At 34.7% G+C, this 20,972-nt stretch overlaps 3 protein-coding genes and 1 pseudogene across 5 annotated transcripts; 2 read left to right on the top strand and 2 right to left on the bottom strand.

Annotated features, from left to right (window-relative positions):
• Positions 1-344: 344 nt before the first annotated feature.
• On the top strand, positions 345-4,484 carry LOC7479226 (probable leucine-rich repeat receptor-like protein kinase At5g63930; annotated as a pseudogene).
• Positions 4,485-9,040: 4,556 nt separating this feature from the next.
• LOC7465804 (uncharacterized) lies at positions 9,041-10,041 on the top strand. The gene is made up of 2 exons (XM_002303496.4): positions 9,041-9,208; positions 9,285-10,041. Exons 1-2 carry the CDS (start codon positions 9,149-9,151, stop codon positions 9,876-9,878), a joined length of 654 nt encoding a protein of 217 aa, XP_002303532.1. The 5' UTR covers positions 9,041-9,148; the 3' UTR covers positions 9,879-10,041.
• Positions 10,042-10,347: 306 nt separating this feature from the next.
• Positions 10,348-14,416, bottom strand: LOC7465805 (uncharacterized). The gene is made up of 7 exons (XM_002304400.4): positions 14,081-14,416; positions 11,911-11,970; positions 11,739-11,821; positions 11,413-11,477; positions 11,292-11,325; positions 10,947-11,017; positions 10,348-10,737 (listed from the first exon to the last, which is right to left on the bottom strand). Exons 1-7 carry the CDS (start codon positions 14,364-14,366, stop codon positions 10,647-10,649), a joined length of 690 nt encoding a protein of 229 aa, XP_002304436.1. The 5' UTR covers positions 14,367-14,416; the 3' UTR covers positions 10,348-10,646.
• Positions 14,417-14,703: 287 nt separating this feature from the next.
• On the bottom strand, positions 14,704-17,718 carry LOC7479227 (uncharacterized). Of its 3 annotated transcripts, XM_024597555.2 has the most exons (8): positions 17,550-17,718; positions 16,896-17,325; positions 16,616-16,785; positions 16,459-16,539; positions 16,281-16,356; positions 16,100-16,192; positions 15,683-15,724; positions 15,063-15,212 (listed from the first exon to the last, which is right to left on the bottom strand). In XM_024597555.2, the coding sequence occupies exons 2-7, from the start codon at positions 17,299-17,301 to the stop codon at positions 15,720-15,722; spliced, it is 831 nt and encodes a 276-aa protein (XP_024453323.2). In that variant the 5' UTR covers positions 17,302-17,325; positions 17,550-17,718; the 3' UTR covers positions 15,063-15,212; positions 15,683-15,719. The 3 variants fall into 3 exon arrangements, with proteins under 3 accessions (XP_024453321.2, XP_024453322.2, XP_024453323.2); XM_024597553.2 differs by lacking the exon at positions 15,683-15,724 and having other exon boundaries at positions 14,704-15,212; XM_024597554.2 differs by lacking the exons at positions 15,683-15,724; positions 16,100-16,192 and having other exon boundaries at positions 14,704-15,212.
• Positions 17,719-20,972: the final 3,254 nt, after the last annotated feature.

Here is a 20,972-nt window from a genome sequence, read left to right on the forward strand (position 1 = left end):
CTTGAACTTTGAATGTGGACCAGATGTATCATTTATTCTACGTCATCAGCATATTTCTTTTACTCATCTTTGTCACATTGAATTTTAATGCAGGAGTATGAACTGACCATGATGGATCACATCTCACTGTCCCTTTGAAATCCAATGTAGAAAAATAATCAATTGGTCGGAGCTATCATTGTCCATTGTCACCCTATCTTCACCCTCTTTAGCCAGCTGACAGACATTAATTCCAAATGTGAAAGTCTTTCAGAAAAGTCGTTATTAATTGCGCTCCTTGTTTCATTTCAAACAGTTCCTCCCCCCCCCCCCTCGCATTTTCTCATTCACTGCTGTTCATTTAACTGCCCCCCCCCGCGCTAGAATAATTCTAGAGATACCAGGGAGAGAGATCAAGAAGTCAAGAAATCACCAAGAATCCAAGAGAGAGAGAGGGACTGACTACTTCGAGTCAATCACGTGTACACTTCTCTCACTTTTTAGCTTGCAATGTCAAATTTGAGAGAGAGGATTTGTAATTTGAGAGCATAAAAGAAAAGAGAAATATACAGTCTTGTGCAAAACCTCCAAGGAGCTAGAGAGAATCTAGTCTATACGTACAAATGGGAGTTTTTACTGTTATTTACAATTTCCCCGTACTGAGAGAACAAGAGCCATAAAGAGATTTGAGACAGAAACAAAGATGGTTTCTTTTTGTTCTCTCTCTTCTTTCATTCTATCTCTTGCACTGTTAACTCTACAACAAGCTTCTGGAAACAATTCAGAGCTTCAAACTTTAATGGAGCTAAAGTCTGCTTTAGACCCAACGAATAAGTATTTAAAGTCATGGGCTAGTGATGGGGATCCATGCAGTGGCTTATTTGAGGGTGTGGCGTGCAATGAGCATGGTAATGTGGCTAACATTTCATTGCAGGGAAAGGGACTGTCCGGTACATTATCCCCTGCAGTGGCAGAACTGAAAAGCTTGTCTGGTCTGTACTTGCATTATAATTCATTGTCTGGAGAGATACCAAAGGAGATTGCTGATTTGACTGAGCTATCAGATCTTTATCTCAATGTGAATAATATTTCTGGGAGTATTCCTCCTGAGATGGGTAACATGGCTTCTCTACAAGGTTGGTTTCAATGTGAATAATATTTGATTTGTTGAAAGAATTTCAGCTTGATTAGTCGAAGAATTAGTAGGTCTCTATATTTCTGACCTGGTTTTTTTTTTTTTGTGTGTGTGTGTGTTAATGTGCTTTTTACACACAGACTCTTTACCTTATAAAAATCGAGTAAATGGTATCTCATACGTGAGATGCAGAAGAGAGAAAATTTAGTTTAGCTTGCAAATTTCTGGGCTCTATAATCTGAACTAGTGTGACTCCATGTCTTTGATCATGAAAGAAAGTAAGCATTCATTTCTTCGGTTGATTGGCATGTCAAAAAAAGAAACTGAAAGAAGCAATGCTACAATTAAGCAGAAATTATTGTGTTTTGGCAGCATAGGTTTATGGAGAAGATAGTTAAAAGTTAGCTCACCTGGCTCATCTTTTATTAAACACGCACCCTGTTTGTACTCTTCTGGCAATTAGACATTTATGGAAAAAGAACTGTTCTAAGAATAGATAATTTGAAAGCTTGCTAATAGAAATTATTAAGATATTGCATTTGACACAACTGAGTGGGATTTCTAAGATGATCGTCTTCCAGTTCACCAAAGTGATCAATCGATAGGCCATACTTTAACTTTCCTTTTCTCACATTTTATCATAAAACAAGCATACCACTAGATTTGGCTGTCTATATTGTGTACCTAGTAGTCAAAATCAATGGCGTAGAACAATCCTAATTGCTGCTCATGTTTTAAGATGGCCCTGCTCATCTCATTTGTTTCAGTTCTGATTAATTGGGTATTTCTTTGTTTTGTAGTTTTAGAGCTATGTTGTAACCAGCTCGCAGGGAACATACCACCAGAGATGGGGTCCTTGAAGAGGCTAAGCGTCCTAGCATTGCAGTATAATAGACTAACTGATCAAATTCCTGCCAGCTTAGGGACCTTGGGAATGTTGAAAATGCTTTATATGAGTTTTAATCACTTGTCAGGGTCAATTCCTCAAGGAATAGCTAACATTCCACAGATGGAAGTGCTGGATGTCCGAAACAATTCTCTTTCTGGAATTGTCCCTTCTGGTAAGCATATTTGTTTAACCTTTGAGTAGATATGCTTCCAGAACTTTACTTCTGGAATTTTTTTTTTCTCATGCGTCTCATCTTCCAAGTAATAACCAATGGCATTCTGTATGCATTTTCGTTCCTCGTATTCTTTTGTTATGCATATTGAGCTAGACTGATTTTGTTTTTTCGATAATTGAAAATGAAGCTTTGAAGAGATTAAATGGAGGGTTTCAATTCGAGAACAACCCAGGTTTATGTGGAACTGGATTTCCTCTATTGAGAGCTTGCAATGCTGTTTTTGATATCAACCAAGTTGGCCCCTTGGGACCTATTGCAAATAATACTGCTCAAAAAGTTATCCCCCAGTCTGAAATTCTTCAGGCACATTGCAACCTAACCCACTGTTCAAATTCATCAAAACTTCCACAGGCTGCCATTGTTGCTGGGGTTATTACAGTCACCGTCACGTTGATTGGTGCTGGATTTCTGATCATTTTCCTCTATCGCCGGAAGAAACAAAAGATTGGGAATACATCTGCTTTTTCTGAAGGGCGGCTAAGCACTCACCAGGCTAAGGAGTTCCACAGGGCTGGTGCCTCTCCACTTGTAAGTCTTGAGTATTCTAATGGGTGGGACCCATTAGGTGACAGTCGAAATGGCATTGAAATCTCTGGAGAGCATCTAAATAACTTTAGATTCAACCTGGAGGAGATCGAGTCTGCTACCCGGTGCTTTTCTGAGGTGAATGTACTGGGAAAGAGCAGCTTCTCAACTGTCTACAAAGGAATTCTCAGAGATGGTTCTCTTGTAGCTATTAGGAGCATCAATTTAACCAGCTGTAAACCTGAAGAAGCTGAGTTTGTGAAAGGTTTAGACTTGCTAACATCCTTGAGACATAATAACCTCACTCGGCTGCGAGGTTTTTGCTGCTCCAGGGGCAGGGGTGAATGTTTTCTTATCTATGATTTTGCTCCCAGGGGAGATCTGTCAAGATATCTTGATTTAGAAGATGGAAGTAATCAAGTTCTTGACTGGTCTACAAGAGTTTATATTATCAATGGCATAGCAAAAGGTCAGTTTTATTCTCATTTTCTGCTGCTACTCGTTATTCAATTTGATTTCTACAGTATTCTGCCTCAAAAGCTGCAGTAAGTCAGAAATTTAGGTGGATAGAAGAAATGCTTAGTAGATGAAAAGGTGCAATGGAAAATATTGACATTCATGTTTCCATTTCTAATTTATGTAGCCTTGTTCAATTGTGAAAACTTAGGTTTCTGCATCTTCCCATTAAAGGCTTGCCTTAAAATATTAAATCAAATCTTGAATTTTGTTCTGCAGATTCAAATGAAATGCCACATGGGATATAAGATTAAAATTCCTTCTAACTTTGAGTTTCTAGACACTTATTCTGTCCTTTATTGTCAATCAGGTATTAGATATTTGCACAGCAGTGAAGAGAACAAACCTGTCATGATTCATCGAAGAATATCTGTTGAGAAAGTCCTCCTTGACCAGCAGTTCAACCCATTAATCGCAGACTCTGGCCTCGCCAAGCTTCTAGCAGATGACGTTGTCTTCTCAACTATAAAAATCAGTGCTGCCATGGGATACCTATCTCCAGAATATGTAACCACAGGGCTTTTTACGGAAAAGAGTGATATATATGCATTTGGAGTGATCATCCTCCAAATCCTATCCGGTAAACAGATGCTGTACTCCAAATCAATGCTATTGGCAGCTGCATGTTGCATGTACGATGACTTCGTTGACACAAGTCTCCAAGGAAACTTCTCTGAATCTGAGGCAGCTAAGCTGGCAAAAATTGCACTGACGAGCTCCCTGACCATAGGCCGACCATGAAGGAAGTGATTCAAGAGCTGAACCTAAGCAATGCTGGTTCTTAACGGCCATGTTTCTGAATAGCACAGAAATTGCTCTATCATGTGACCAAGGAGACCTTAACAGCGCAGCTCCTGTGAATACTGCCGATATTGCACTTTTTCCTTTGATTGGAGACGAATGCGTACTAGAAATCAGAAAAGATGGTTCCCTGTAAAGATGGAGTTGGTTGATGAGAGTCTCTCCAAAAATTCCTGTAATTTTAAACCTGATTTTTTTTTTAATTTAGCTCTCTAAGAAGCTGTTATAGCGCCTTGTAAACTACATCTATGGAAAAGAGTATTTTGTTATCATCAACGGAGAGACTACCATTGAGTATATCTCCCAGCATTTTTCTATTATTGTAAGTGAATATGCTCTATATAACACTACTTTTTTTCATGTAAAATATATTTATTACTAATAATTTTAGATCTGTCAAATAAGATGATTGAAACTCTTGAAAAAAAATTAAATTTATTATTTTTACTGTATATATCTGTTTTAAAAACCCATCACCTAAAGCTACCAGCTTCTTCTCTGGTCCAATGCGAAAAGAATGTCGAGCTTGGCCTAAATTAGCACAACATCCCCAGCTCAAGAAACGACACCTCCGTTATCAGCAACCACTTCCTTGTACCCATCCAATATTCCTACCTTGCTGGCCTTCGCGAGTCGCTCTATGTCCTTGAGGACTGCGTTTTTCAAAACAATACTGACAACTGCAGAGAAATAATTAAGAAACTCGATCCACCCTTCAAGAACAATATGCTTAGGTTTCGTTCGGTCCACCCTTGCATTGGTTTGCAAATCTGCATTTACGATCCTTTGTAGCTGTTACCTGGCTGTTTTTAGAGGGTTTAATTTTATGTGTGGTTTTTGGCGAGGGGCAAATCAAATTGATGTATGGCTGAAGAAAGACCGTGGAACAAAGACCTCCTGGATAAAATCATTAACCATGAGATCATATGTTTCAATAAAACAAGGAAGCATTCAACTTCTATGCCTACGTTCTCGGGAATGGAGAGTTATTTATCGAGTGTAAATAAACAAATACTTTTGTGTTCTTGTGATTTTGAAAGTAAGAGGCTCAGACAGGCATAAATCTACAGGCAACCATCCTTGGCCTGAAGCAGTTCCTTCATTCGGCAGCTCGCCACAGCTTTCTGGTAATTTAAATCATGTCTAGTGCAAACATTCAGGTTATCAGGACAAACGGGAAGAGAAGCAAACATTAATTAAAAAAAATCTAAGATTCATCACTCAAACACTTTGTACTTTGTATCATTCCATCCTTAGAGAAAGTATCATTCTTTTCATCCTTAGTTAAGTCACTAATAAAAGGTTCACAGCCCTTCTTCTTCCTAAAACATAATTTTTATAGGAGGCTTTAGTGTTGGGAGTTTCCAAGACATAACTACTATCCATGTAGTCCAAACCATCAAGCTCTTGTATCTCATTCATGGAGTCCGAGCCTTTAAATTATAAAAATATAACAGTCAATTCTTATATATAGATTTTGTTAAATTTACACTTCAAGAACAACAAAAAATGTGATTGGTTTGATCATGAAAGAAGCAAATGTTTATACTATTCTTTTGTTTTGTTTTTTGTTTTTTTTTCAATTTGAGTTTCAATATTGGGTTTGCTAAAGATTGAGTTTCATAATTTATTTTAATTTATTTTATACGAGGTTATTTAGGTTTCATGACTCGAGTTACAGGTTTGATAAGTTAACCTATTTTTTTTTAATTTTTTTTTTAACATTGAGTCGATTAAGAATTGATCTTAGTAATTTATTTCAATTTATTTTTTATGAAGTTATCCTAATCTTATAACCTAGGTTAACTTAGGTTTTTTTGGTACTTTTTTAATTAATTTTTTTTTAATTTTATCCTTCAACAATGAATTGATTGAGAACTGAATTTTATAAAAAAATTTATTTATTTTCTATGAGGTTATCCTTGTCTAATGACTTGGATCGCTGGCTAACCTGAATTAATTGAGGTTATCTTTTTGTATTCTTTTTTAGATGATTTGATTTTAGTTTTATCTTTCAACATTGGGTTGATTAAGAATTGAATTTCATAATTTATTTTGATTTACTTTCTATAGGATCCTAGTCTCATGACCTGTTTTGCAGGTTTGATAAGTTAATTTGAGTTGACTCGAATTATTTTTTTTTTTTAATTTTAGCTTTCAATATTGGGTTGATTTAGAATTGAGTTTCATAATTTATCTTGAATTTTTTTTCTATAAAGTTATCATGGTCTTATTACTCAAATCACGGTTTTGATGAGTCAACTTAGATCTAATATATTATCGTTTTAATATTTTTTTAAAAAATGATATCATAATAAAATCTTTTAAATCATACTGTATTTTTAATAGACTTATTAAATCAACCAAATCATAGATGAATTTTAAATAATTTTAAACTTTAAGAAAAAAAAACATGTTAACATTGCCGGAATATATTTTTATAAAAAAATTAATCAGACTTCGTACTATGTCACAGGCGATCTAGTAATAGAACGAGTCGTGTTCAAGAAGAAATTACTTACCGTTATGAGTTATCAATGTCCAGATCAGATCATCAAGAATTGGCGCATACATGACGTGGAATTCGAACCGACAATCATCATGATGACTTGATAAATGCTGAGGTCAGCATCATTGGCGGCCAGTACTCGTTTAAGAAATGTGTTTTGCCTTTTTTTTAAGAATCGTATTGTCTTTGGGATTATACGGACACGGTTACCTGCCCTCCTTGGCCTCATCTTCTGGAAGCCTCATTTTTCTGTTTTTCTCAATAAACAATAGCCCGTACACTCTCATTTTCACCCGTTCTTTTTTCTCAAATTGACAGTGGAGGCATCCATCTCCATTATTCCATAACATGCAGGGACCAGTTGGATTCATTTACAAGTTTTATTTTAATATTTTTTATTTGAAAATATATTAAAGTAATATATTTTTTATTTTTTAAAATTTATTTTAACATTAACACATCAAAATAATTTAAAATAAAAAAAAATATTTTTTTAAAAAAATTACAAGCAGAAAAATCTATGACTTCACAAGATAAATGGAGACAACGAAATTCCATGGTTCAAAAAGAAATGGTAGGACCAGATTATTTAAAAATTACTAAATTGGAGAAATACATTAATTCTTCGCATACCATGGAGGTATTTGGCAGTACGGCCACAATACCATTTATTTAAAATTTTAATTTTTTTGTTTAAAATTGTTTTTTAGTGTTTTTAGATTGTTTTAATATGTTCAAAAATAAATTTTAAAAATTAAAAAATATTATTTTAATATATTTTTAAATAAAAAACATTTAAAATATAATTTATAAAATGCTTCCAAATAAACTACAATCCCCCTTGAATTTCCCCAACCTCTGTCAAATATCACAGGCTAAAAAAATAGCAACATGGCTAATCCAATGGCTGCCAGCTGGGGACTCGAACCCTTTTGAATTAATCTCTTATACGTGTAATCTATGACTTCACAAGATAGATGCGCACGAGATGATCTTATCTAAGTAGGTCACCAAATAAGTAATTGTAATAGTTTCAAAAAAAAAAAAATATTCAAGTTACACATAGCTATTTTATATTATTATTAAACTCAATGTAATGGATTAATTTTGAAACTTTATGATGTAACTTTTTATTTAATTAATGTTTAAAATTAAATTGTATAAAGATTGTTTTAATGTCATTAAACTAACTTTATTAGTTCAAAAATACTTGGACAAAGGGTAAAAAATAAAAGATTTGACCTAAAAAACAAGATGATGTTTTTTTTTTAATATTGAGATTGTGATACATTGAAGTAACCCGGGTTTCATGACTTAACTTGTCAAACTTGTGATCCAGGTCATGGACTCTACTAGATTAAAAACTTTGTTTTTTAAACTATTTTTACTTAGTTATACAATAACAAAAAAATAAATGCTTATAAAATTGAGTACAAATAAAATATTATGATGTTTATTTGAGATTATGATAACCTTATAAAAAAATATATTAAAATAAATTATGAAGTCAAATTCAAAATTAAATAAATGTTTAAAGATGAGATTGAAAAAAAAATAACAAGAATAAAAACAAAAAGGGGTGAATTTAGGGGAAGAAAAAAATTAAAAAGTTGGAGGTGAGTCATATCTCCAACATTTTTTAGTATAGAAGTAACTAAGTTAATGGATCTTACTATTGCTGCGGTTTGAATTAAAAAAGTTAAAATGTAAAAAAATAATATTTAGATTGCCAAATTTTTTTTTGATATTGTTATTAAATTTGATATAACAGTTCAAACTTAAGTATTTTAAATTTAATTCTTTATTTAGCCTGGATTTTAAATTAAATTATTTGAAGGTTATTTCAATGTGACATGTCAATTGGATATGGCCAAATGAAAAAATAAAAAACAAGGAAATGAGGTTCAACCTAATTAACCCGTTAAACTCGCGATCCTAGAAACAAACTGGTTGGAATTAATTTTTTTAATTTTATTATATGATAAAAATTCAAAAATTAATTCATCATAAACCCTATATTAAATAATAAAATTCAATATAAAAAAATACAATACTAAAAGGTGAACTTAAAAATAAAAATGAGTTAATAAAAATACTAAATGGCTAATAAAAAAAAGGCATGGACGGCTAGGCACTTGGATATGAGACAATCTCGCGTGTTCTGCCCGCAACCTCTCATAAATTAACATTACGCGTTGTTTTGTTAATGTTAATACTCGAGAGAAAGAAAGGAAAAAATAATGTCATCTGTTAATAACTAGTAATTTCTGAATAAAAAGATGGTCCTCTGAGCAACTGACCTTTCGAAAGATCCCAATACCAAGGTTAATTTACTTTAGTAATATTCTAATGCTGATGCTGATGCTAATGCTAATGCTAATGCTAATCCTAATCCACCACACGTTGGATTTGCGCGGTTTAAAGTCAACGGTCCAATGAAAACTCCTCCTTAGGACACGTTCTGTCTCAAATAAAAAGGCATGAAAGGCCAAACCATACATCAAATTCTTCTACAAGGTCAACTACAAAGCGAAACACAACTTGAACAGAGAATACGAAATGAAGCTAGTCTGGTCCCCTGAAACAGCATTAAAGGCCTACATCGATACTGTCAAATCTGTAAGCAAAGAAACTCTCTTGATTATTTTACACAATTAATTGCAATTCATATTCATGGGTTTTAATCTGTTTGCAGTGTGAGGTTTTCCAAGAATCTAGTGTGGCTGAGCTTATTTCAGCCATGGCTGCAGGATGGAACGCCAAACTTATAGTTGAAACATGGTCACAAGGTGGAATTCTTGCCACAAGTATTGGTCTAGCCATAGCCAGCCGCCACACAGATGGAAGACACGTTTGTGTTGTGCCTGATGAGCTATCAAGATCAGAATATGAGGAAGCCATGGCAGAGGCTGGGATGTCACCAGAAATTATTGTCGGGGAAGCAGAAGAAGTGGTGGAGGGGCTGTCGGGCATCGACTTCTTGGTGGTGGATTCACGGCAAAGGGATTATGCAAGAGTATTGAGGCTGACAAAGCTGAGCAGCAGGGGAGCAGTTTTGGTGTGCAAGAATGCTAGTTCAAGGAACGGATCGAGTTTTAAATGGAGAAATGTCGTTGATGATGGATCGCGACGACTTGTTCGTTCTGTATTTCTTCCAGTAGGGAAGGGATTGGATATTGCACACGTAGCAACCAGCGGGGGCAGTTCTAGTAATCCAGGCAAGGATGAAAGCCGATGGATCAAGCATGTTGATAGACAATCAGGAGAGGAGTACGTTATCCGAAAGTGATCGATCGCCCATGGAAATGATCTTGATGTTCTTCAGTTTTGTGCATAGAAATTTCCCTTTTTTTCCCTCTTTTCCATTTCTTTAGCAAACAATTACTCGTACAGATAAAACTTCGAAGAAAAAAAAAGCAGAGAGAAATTAATTACTCTTGATTCTTTTTTAATATTGCCTCGTTGTTTCTTTTCACCCTCTTCCTTCCTCTGTAACCCCACCGCTAAATAGTGCAGGGATTTTCCGATGAAATTACACAGGAACTTCCATACTGTTACCCGATAATTATATTAACTGTCGTTTTGAATCGCAAGAATTTTGATGTCAAACAGACACGTGCGCACCAGCATCTGAGAGAATGAACTACAAAGGGTGGGGAATAAATTTCTTAGCTTTTTTCTTCCCAGGAAGTGAGCGTGCTAATGACTTTGCAACTTGTAAAATATCGAATAGCTAATGCAATATGAACAGGAAGACATACCAGTTAAACCACTCCACAAGTTTCAAAATCTAAAGCTGTAAAAAGTTTTAGTGTGTATACTGTATCTATTCAATAGCCTAGAATGGCCAGTCATCAAAGCAACTGATGCCTTCTGGCATAGTTATTTTCATCACGACACAGATTTATCGATGCTTCACCTATATTCCTTCATGGAACATGTACAAGGAGCAAAATAAACATGTAACCGCATTGACAATCCTAAACTCTAAACAACAGTAAGTGACAGGGCGTCGACTTAAAATTGCTCCAAGATTGATAGATTACAAATAAACAAATTAGTCCCAACTGTCCCGACTTCTTCTAAAAGCCTTCTTGTCTGAAAGGGCTTTCTTACTTTTCAGTCGCTTCTGTTCTCCGATAGCGGCCCTATTGAAACATGGAGATTTTAATAAAAGTCAATCCTGATGCTTTCACAATCTAATCACGCTGACTCAAATCAGACAACAAGGAACGTTGCATAGAGAAATCCAGATGTTTCTCAGAAACTACCAAGGGTTTTAAAATAAATAAGGTAAGAAGGTAGCAGAGCAAAAGAGTAGATGCAATTGGAAAATACAGATGGTCAGAGCACTTACAGCTTGGCAATTTTCTTCTTTTGCTCTTCAGAAGGAGGTGGTGGAACATAAGAAGCCACATCAATGATTGCCTGTTAGCTCATCAAACCAGGAACAACTAATAAATACAGTGGTAGAAAATGTGATGGAAATATCAAGAAAGGAAATATTTAACAGCATGTTACATGGTGATATAGCTTAGATCAACTGCACGAGTTCAGAATTGTTGAAACATACTGCAAGCTCATTTCATTTATGTGTCAGACACTAATAGGTCTGCTATCTCATGAATAGTGTTTATAATAGAAAGCAATGCATGATTGTTTTGCATTTAAAAGCAGCAAACTATCACAGAATCTTTGATACCTGTAGCTTTGCCAAAGCATCATCAATGTTGCCCCTGAGGAAAAGTAGCAGAATCAAACCAATTATATAGCGGCAAATAGGAAAAAGGGATAACAGAAAAAAACAAGGAGCAGAAACTAACTTCTGTGTTCTAGTCTTTGTCGAAGAAATCACAATCTCGCCATCCTTGTTAATGCGATTCTTTTCCTGTTCATAAACAGAACAAATATTGAAGAAAGACTGCATGACCAAAACCACAAAGCATTGATGATTTAGATGAATTAATAGAAGGCACAGCTGAGTTTCCAAAAGAATGGATTTATCTAATTTATTTAATTTCAAGTTCTCCAACGGGAGAGGGGGGTGTGCTAAGGTGGTCTCATGTACCCCTACCGATCCTTATATCTAGCTGACTATCTTGCTCCTGCCTGACCACAAAAGTGAAACTAGACACGTTGATGACATTACCATTTGCATGATCCTCTCTCTGATCCTTTCACTTAGCCAATATGCGTTTTTAACATTGAAGCGCATGTCCACCTTGGTGTTAACTGTAAATACAGTTATGAAACCCAGGATTAGGGATCACAGGACACCCAGGATTAGGGATCATAAGACATCAGAGGGGAAGAGAACAGACCTTTGTTTACGTTCTGACCGCCAGGCCCACCACTTCTTGCAAAACTCACAGTAACATGGTCTGCATGTACATATAAGTTGAGCTAAAAATTTACTCATAACACAATGAACAGGAATTTATCATAAAGATTGGGGCAAGCAGTATCTTAATCATAGAACAGACAAGGTAATGATTTTCACTTTTCAGCATAAATTGCCAAAAACAGCTGACAACCATAAACAAAGTAAGAAAACAACAATATTTAACAATTGCTGGTAAAAATGTCCAGGTTTTTCAGACCCTCACACTCTATGTTTTCATTTTTCAGTTGCTGGTAAAAAACAGAAACTGTCCCTATAGCCTTGATAGACAAGGGAGGGGCGGATACTATCCAATTGATAGACAAGCGAGGGGCGGTTAAACTATCCAAGGCTAGAGTAGGTATTATTACCACCATAGTTATCACGCCCCTGACCTGGATATCCTCCATTATAGCCTTGTCCATAAGTTTGTGAAGATTGTTTGGTTGCAATATTGGCATTAGCATTTATAATTGGTGTGGCTTGTTTGTGATAGTTAAGTTGAGACTCACTTGTAAGTGAAAAAGAATAAACATCTTCAAGTTTAAGAGTATTTGACCGTGCAATAAGAGTGTAAATTAGCGACTCATAATCCGTTTCTAAACCAACAAGGATGTATGAGATTATGACATCCTTGGAGAGGTGTTGACCAACAATTGCAAGTTCATCCACGAGCTTCTTGATATAAAGAAAATAATCAATGGTAGAAGAAGCATCTCTAGTGGTAGTGGCTAGTTAAGTTCAAATATGAACAATGTGAGCCTTTGATTGGAAGGAGAAACTTTGTTCAAGGGATAGTCACACATCTCGAGACATGACTTGAGTAAGAACACTTTTAGTAAGAGGCCATGAGAGTGCTCAAAATGAGATTATCTTGTTGTATCCATTGAAGATAGGCAATATTTGGTGAGGGTGAGATATCTATATTGGAGGGTGAACTTTTGAAGATTGAAGACAGTTTTGGAAGAGAACCATCAATGCAGTCAAAGACACTTTGACCCTTGAAGTATGGAACCATATGGACTTTTCAAAGGAGATAATTGTCACAATGGAGCTTGATTGTGACCATGTGAGGCATAGTTGTAAGGGTTGGAAATTATGATGGGTATGGGTTGGAGTTGGAAGAGACAGACATTGTAAACAGTTACCACGCCCTCGGTCTCGATATCTTAAGACATCACCTAACAGTTTAAGTTCAAATATCACCACCCTCATTTTACTTGATAAAATTAAACACAAGATAACGGTTGGCTCATGCAAGTTTCAAGTCCAAAGAGCTTTTACTTGAGGTAATGTGTTAAAAAATAATATAAATTATATCTTGAGATTTCACCTAACAGCTTAAGTTTTTAAGTTGAGATAATTCTTTGACATACTCTAATACACTTACAAAAAGCAACAGAATAGCATCAAGCTAATATTGAATCCAAGAAGGGTAGATTCTCATTGTAGATTCTCATCCAAGATTTAATGAATTATCAATAGTCTAGCTAATTAGTACTAACCAGGCAACAAATTCCTTGTAGATACAATTTTTTCACCAACAAAAATTTTAGCCAGGCAATGAAACCTTGCTACAACGAGCTCCAATGACATTTCTGCATGGCTTTTATTCAGCAAGGCCAAAAGTAGGATCAATGATTAGTATGCCACAATAACCAGTTATCACAGTGCTTCAATTAAAGCACTGGCCATCACCAGAGTTTTACAGAGCCCATAAAGTCAAAACAGCAAAAAGAAAACCCCCCTACTAAACTTATATAATCATTTAGCCATTGTAAATGATAGATTTTGATTCACTTATTTTCACCAATAATTAAGATTAAGATTGTTGAATTAAGCTCATCTCAAGCTCTACTGGGTTAATTACGACTAATGAAGCGGGAAAAAAACCCTTAACCAGATAGATGAATTAGAGCAAGTAAATTGAGCTAGATACCATCTATTTGCTTTTCATTTCTTCAATGTCTTCATTATTTCCGTCTATTACAGTTAAAAAGCAAACCGCAGATTAGAAAGAAAAAAAATTAACGTAAACTAAAAAAGATTTTTTTAAAAAAAGTGATTAATCCTTTGTGTGATTTCTAAACAAAGCGAATGATTGAAAATACCAAGTGTAATTTTTGGAGGCGGCTCGTTTCCAGCGGCGCTGGCACGCTCCTCAGCCTCTTGCAGTAACTGTTGAACCTGAGACAGCCGAGAGGATACCTTCTTGTCATCGGAACCCGCACATTTAATCCGGCTGAAGCTGATTTCCCGATTTGGTACTTTAAGGTTAGCCCAGCGCAAGTTGCCTAATGTTCTACTAACAGAAAAGGAGGGCACTGGCGGTATTAGCAGATTATCGAGGAAAACTTGTTTGAGGATCATGTTGGTTGAGGTTCTGATAACTGCCATTTTTGTTGGTTTGGTTTTTTAAGCTAGTGAAACCTGTTACATGTGAGATTTGTGGCCGTGTTTGAATTTTAGATCTAGTGGCTCGTGGCCTTCTCACAAGCTATGCGGCCCAGATTGACCACAGGCCTCCGCAACGTGGCAACATTGACCATTTTTTTTCTGGGAGCCATATTTTCGTTCATTATTTATTTATTTATTTGTAAAATTCAGATTTGCAATTCACTCCTTAAAATGAATTTAGCTTTGAGACTCCGCCAGGAGCAATCCCATCTCAGAAGTCAGAACACAAAGGTGGTAGATAAAAACAAAAGCTGCTCATCAACGAGTTTGAGAAGAATTCTTTAGGAATGAAATCATCTCAAAAGTGTTTTGAGATATTATCATTAACATATCAAAAGCTAAGGTAAAATACGATATGGAAGAAAGGTGAATATCTCAATACAATAATGCATGGATAGAGAAATCACAGATGGCAATCATGTAAGATGAACTTTAATCACCATCTTAATCTGCTGCGGCTGATGCATATAACTGATTAATGAATAGGTACAACCACTTCCTATCGCCCGTTCTACTACAGGTGGACAAGCAAGGAAAAGTGGGAAATGCACCAAGCAAATTTGATGTGTCTCCTCGATTCTTAATTGTTAGGTTTCCATCGAGGATAACCGTTCATGTCTTTGACGTCTGATGAACCTTTCCTCCTTCCTGACTTCTGTATGCGTGATGATCCTGCCCCAACCGTGGTGTCTGGCACCATTCTCTCAGAGTGCTGTGATCCTTCTGTGGAAGGAAGAGCCCAACCTCCTCTTCTTGCCTGTGCATTCTGTCCACTGCTGCTAGTCCCTATATCTCAAAATTATACAGCGAATCAGCAAGGTAAACCTCAAGAAAATGATATAACAACATCCAAACCACTGCAACTACAAAAGATTTGCTGCTCTGTTGCAATGACAGCAAATGTATGTTAGAAGTCACCACAGATGTTAATGTTGTCATCCCCGCTCAGTCCAAATTAACACTCGGTTGGCTACATTCACAAATTCATCTAGCACATGCACATCTTATTTAATTGGTGGGACGCCTTTTTTATGTGCATTTCAACATCTGAAAACAGACATATGAACAAACACGGACTATCTACAAAGATAAAAGCAAAGTTCAAGTACAAATGCATACCTAAATATACAAGATTATATCCCCAGCGGTTTCAACCACATCAACTACCCTACACATAATTCTAAGCTCGTGGATTGGGATGATTTATCAGCCAGTAAATTAAGAACTAGCTGAAATTTGACAAGGATCTTGTATACCTTTACACTACCGAGGTAAAGTGTGAACTTCTCTCCCTCACCCTGATACAGATGAACTATATTAGCATACACAAGCACAAATTTCTTCTTGGAACATAACTAAAATGAAGCCGCCCTCCTGTTCTAGAGGGCAGTTTTGTATGCCCGGTCTATCAAAGACCACGCCCATGTGGATTATGTGCACAGTTGGCACTCAATTTTTATAGAGCTGCATCTATTCAGGAGCCACTCACATGAATCACAAAAGACAATATACAGCGAAAAATGTTCGCATGTCTGTCAACCTTCAATTGCACATCCTGATTACAGCAAATAAGTAGCTTGCTAAAATTGAAGGGGTGGGGGGGCATCTTAAGACGAAAGACATCTTATCATGCAAGAAAAGGCGAGCATTTCAAAGCAGCCAAAGCAACTTACCCATGTTATCAATGCCAGTGAAACTTCCAGTCCATCCAGGCAAATGCTTTCCAGCATTTCCCTTCCAAGCTTCTTCAAAACCAGAGAGCTCATCTTGTAACACACAGATCCCAAGCTTCAACTTGATCCTTTTGGGTGCTTAAATACGAATCATGACAGGGTAGATAGCATGACTACATACCTTCATTAAGATTGTGCAATGTCTGCATTGTATCCACCCTACCATCCGATTTAAGCTTCCTTGTAAGGCTATGGCCCTATAAAATCAATCCAAAATGTTTCTATACATCAAAAATGCAAAATGTTGAAGGTAAGAATATCAAAACGATCATTAGTTATAATATTGAACAAACAAATACCTTATTGTGAAGTCCTCTAGACACTCTGTGAGTTGCTTGGCCAGTAGCACTGTTAGCTTCTTTGCTTTCTTCGAAAGTCACCTGTGTTCCACAAGGACAAATAAATAACAGAACTAAAGAAACACCTGCAAACATATCTCAAAATAAAATTACTCACTCCATCACTTCCTGCCCTCCTTGTAATGGAAGAAGTGTAGTAAGCTCCATTTGCACCACCATGAGTGACAGTAGAGCTCTGAAAAGTGAACCTGCGTCCTTGGGGTTGTGACTCAATGCCATTGAATCTACTATAATCATTTCTATACTGCAAGTGCTTGCTCTTTCTCACTGCAACAAGAAGAACGAACATACTTGTTTACGCACTCTGACAACATTATCAGCAGCAAAATAGATAAGATACCACGCACTACAACACATAATACAAGAAGACATCTCACCTTCAGCTTCATCATCTGGGTCCTCAACAAACGGCTCCTTGCTCCGCATACCATGTTTTCTAGGATTCTCTTTCTTCTCTTCATCTCCTTCAGTTTTCTCGTTGTCAGGATCTAGCTCTTCAATAATCGGCCCCCTTGATTTCTTCGGCTCTGGAACTTGTTGCTCGATATATCCAGAAGGATGCATGTTGTCAAAGGGAGATGGATGCATATTAGGGAAAGGATTTCCACTGGAACCAAAGAAAGTCGACTCGAACAGACCTCCAAACGGACGCGTGAAGAACGGGTCATCAAATGGATCCCTTCCACCGAAAAAACCAGAGAGCAGACTTCTCTGGCTCCCAAAACCACCAAAAGGGCCACCATTACCAAAGAAAGGATCTCTGTTACCCCTGCCTCCTTGCATTTTCAAACAAACACAATACAACACCTGAAAAAAATAGTAAAACGCCATTCAATTTCAAAGAAAAAAACCGAATTTTGAATGATCGAAGTGTACAACGATCATAATTTCCATCGCCACATTTATAATTACCATAATTAGCACTTAATTCTGTTTAAGAAAGAAAAAGGCACTTCATGCAAAAAAAAAAAAAAAAACAAGGCACTGATCAAAATACAAAACCCTGGAAACCAGAGAGGGGGAGAGAGTACCTTCAAAGAGGTTAATGATGACAAATTGGAGAGATTCGAAGAGAATCGAACCCTAAGCAGGAATTCTTTGATAAAGGGTTTCGTGAATTTAAATGTTGAACTGACTCTGGAAATGTGATAGAAGGGAGGAGGAAGGTTCTAGCATGCCCGCGATGAGCTGAGAAATTATTATGAGTGAAAGTACATTTTAGGCGCTACAGTTGTACAATAACTACACTTCGGTTCTGTTATTTTTAACGTTTTCCGTGTCAACTTCGTTATTTCATTCCAAATCCATGCCTTTCTTCTTCTGCATCTTTGAACGTCTTTCTTTCCTATTATTATGTTAATTGTAATGTTTTTTCTTTTAATTACAAGCTATCGATTTTTTATTTACTAGTCAATAAAAAATTATTTCATTAATTAATAAAAGCCAATAGCCTCTTGATACTGTTCTAATTTCTTTGGTGGGCGTCAGATTTTTGTTCTTCAAACAACAATTTTGCTTCTGAAGGTGGTGTAAAAGAAATATAATTATAAGATTTTAATTGAGAAAAATATTTATTAGAATTTCATATAAAATCTTGTGTCACTTGTGGAAAATCTCTTTGTCATTTTTTCTGTTACAACCCTTCCTTGTAAAAAGTATCATGTGGTCAGGTTCAAGTCATGTGGTTGCTCATATGATGGTTACTGGAGGTTTATATGATCGTTAACTTCAGGATCCGTGAGATTAGTCGAGGTACACACAAACTAGCCTGAACACCCACATTAAACTTAAAAAAAAAAATTACCATGTGAGTTTAGTTAATATTAATTTATACGTGGTTGTGTTTGTATGACGTCCCTGCATGCTTGATCTGCTGGCAACTTGAAACTTTACGTGATTAATTACTATCATGTCATACTAGGTTAATATAGATATAGCCATATAGGATTTGAGACCAACGTGGTTCTAATGTCAGTCCTTTACACATTTATTATTTATTTTATTGTTTTTCTTTGAACCATGTTCATTTCTTTTTGTTTTTATTATTTTTGCCGATGTCATCGATTCTTTGTTCATGTGTATCTAACTATAAAATTTGAGATTTGATGTTGAGTCCAATTTTGTTATTTATTGATAAACTCATAAGAAAAAAACGAACACAAAGATTGGACGTGTAATTTTGAAATCCTCGCGAATAAAAACCCGCGAATAAAAAATAGTGGTAATTAATTATAATAATATGTTCGGAAGTATAATAAATGTTATTTTTTTAATTGTTTTTTGCTCGAAAATATATTAAAATAATATTTTTTTTATTTTTAAATTTTATTTTGGACATTGGTGCATTAAAACAATTAAAAAAAAATACAAAATTAATTTTTTAAAAAAAAACCTTAATTTTTTTTAAAATACGATTCAATTGCACCCCTGTAGTAGTTGTGGTATTTCATTGTCATGTAAGGACCTCCCTTAGCTAGAACATCTTCAATATTTTTTAAGAAAAAAATAACTCTTAAGGAAAACCTTTATTCACTGAATAACTATTTTTTCAACCATTCATTAATACGCGGGTCTCATCTTTCATTATTTGAAAATAGGTTTTTGATTGATTTACAGGGTTATTTGAAAATATATTACTGTTTGTTCTTGTTCAATCTCGACTATAGAATGACAAGTTCTTATTTGATTATAATATATTATTTTTGTTGTTGCCATTTTCTTCTTTTGTTTTCTCTTTACCATTTTCTTGTGTAGTTTTTAAATTTTTATTTTCATTTTATAACTAGAAATTAAGAATGGTTCAATAAATAAAAAGAAACATGAGAGAGATGAGCGGTGAGTAACCAAATCAGTCTACATAAGCATTTAATGTCTAAAATTGGACAGACCGATAGAGGGGCTTGATTATAAGTAGTGAATTTCAAGCGGGAGGGTCAAACTAATAAAATTAGATGTGGGGGGTGATATTAAAACAATTATAAAAGTAGGAGGATGTCTGAGATAATCAACCCCTGAGTTTTGTCATGGAGAACACGTGGAGAGCCTTTTGTAGTATTGTTGGTGGCAAGTAGATAGTATATACTATATACAGGTATGGTAGTTTTGTTTGGGGTTGATTTATCTGAGGGGTTTTCATCGAGGCTTTTTATTATTTTTATAAGAAAAGGTATTTTAATAGAAAGTAGATTGATGAAAAGTAAATTATATTTTTTATATTTGGTAGTGTTATGATAAATAAGTTAAAAAATATTTTATAGTGTTTAACTATATAATTAAAAATAAGTTGAAAATAATTTATGAATAATCTATTTTTTTTCAAGTTTATTAAAAGATTGGGGACAAAATCTAATATATACAAAAGTTGAAGAAATGTGAAATTAAAAAAACAATTATAATTTTATAAATTATTTTTATTAAAAAAGAGCAATAAAAAGAATAAAGACTAAATCTAGTAGATAAAAAAGTTGAAAGATGATGAGATTAAAAACAAACAATTTTATAGATTATTTAAAATATAATAAATAACAGTAAAAAATTAGGGACCAAAAATAGTAGATAAAAAATTTTAAAAAAATAATAAGAGAAAAATAAATAATAATCAAAATAATAAAGATCATAGTTGATATAAAAATTAAATTCTAAAGAGGTAAATTGAAAAAAATATTAAAAACAAAATATATATAGATCAAAATGATTAAAGACTAAATTTGATATAATCAATAAATTACAAAATATTTTTGAATTTTTTACAACATCTTAAAAGTATTTTAGCCTAAAACAAAAAGAAAATACTTTATTGAAAATCAAATTAATTTTTTCTCTTGATCATAAAGTGTTTTTCATTAACAAATCTTTGTAATAATACAAGTACTAAAAAGTTTAAAAATTTATTTTAAAACAATTATTTTTTATAAAACAAATAGACCTTAAACATTTTATATAAAAAAATCATCATATCAAACTTAAGATCATCCCAATCTAATCCAAGAGTGGTATGCATGGGGCTTATTGGGTCATCTATGCCTTTTTAGAGCTCCCCCATTGGTCATCATTCTGAGGGGTGTTAGGCCACCAGGATACCCTTGACTTATCTTGGAATGGCATGGAGATGCAAGCCTGGTCTAGGTCTTAGAAACCCGAGAGAGATTCAGGGCACAGTCAAGATGGCTTTAACAATCACCTGGGCGATTATAAATATATTTTGAAATTATAGTAGAAATTATTTTGTAAAATATTTTTTATTTATAAAAGTATTAAAATATTTTGTTTTTTAAAAAAATTATTTTTAACATCAGCAAATTAAAATAATAATAAAAAAATTTAAAAATAAAATAAAAAATAACGATAAAAAACAAAGAAATTCATTCCCGGACATGCCCTGGGTCTAGCCCGGGCCCCGTCAGTTATATTAAAAACTAGATGACATGTATGCGCACCGCCGCAGGCTTATGAAA

Source organism: Populus trichocarpa, chromosome 3 (assembly GCF_000002775.5).
Source record: "Populus trichocarpa isolate Nisqually-1 chromosome 3, P.trichocarpa_v4.1, whole genome shotgun sequence".
NCBI lineage: Eukaryota > Viridiplantae > Streptophyta > Magnoliopsida > Malpighiales > Salicaceae > Populus > Populus trichocarpa.

What these genes read in the sequence shown, in the direction of transcription:
- LOC7465804 (XM_002303496.4), top strand. Translation starts at nt 9,149, where the DNA reads ATGAAGCTAGTCTGGTCCCCTGAAACAGCATTAAAGGCCTACATCGAT. An exon ending in ACATCGATACTGTCAAATCT is followed by an intron (nt 9,209 to 9,284) that starts GTAAGCAAAGAA and finishes ATCTGTTTGCAG; the next exon opens with TGTGAGGTTTTCCAAGAATC.
- LOC7465805 (XM_002304400.4), bottom strand. Translation starts at nt 14,366, where the DNA reads ATGGCAGTTATCAGAACCTCAACCAACATGATCCTCAAACAAGTTTTC. An exon ending in ACAAAGACTAGAACACAGAA is followed by an intron (nt 11,326 to 11,412) that starts GTTAGTTTCTGC and finishes ACTTTTCCTCAG; the next exon opens with GGGCAACATTGATGATGCTT. An exon ending in ATGCTTTGGCAAAGCTACAG is followed by an intron (nt 11,018 to 11,291) that starts GTATCAAAGATT and finishes ATGAGCTAACAG; the next exon opens with GCAATCATTGATGTGGCTTC.
- LOC7479227 (XM_024597553.2), bottom strand. Translation starts at nt 17,301, where the DNA reads ATGCAAGGAGGCAGGGGTAACAGAGATCCTTTCTTTGGTAATGGTGGC. An exon ending in CCCAGATGATGAAGCTGAAG is followed by an intron (nt 16,786 to 16,895) that starts GTGAGATGTCTT and finishes TTCTTGTTGCAG; the next exon opens with TGAGAAAGAGCAAGCACTTG. An exon ending in GGAGGGCAGGAAGTGATGGA is followed by an intron (nt 16,540 to 16,615) that starts GTGAGTAATTTT and finishes TGTGGAACACAG; the next exon opens with GTGACTTTCGAAGAAAGCAA.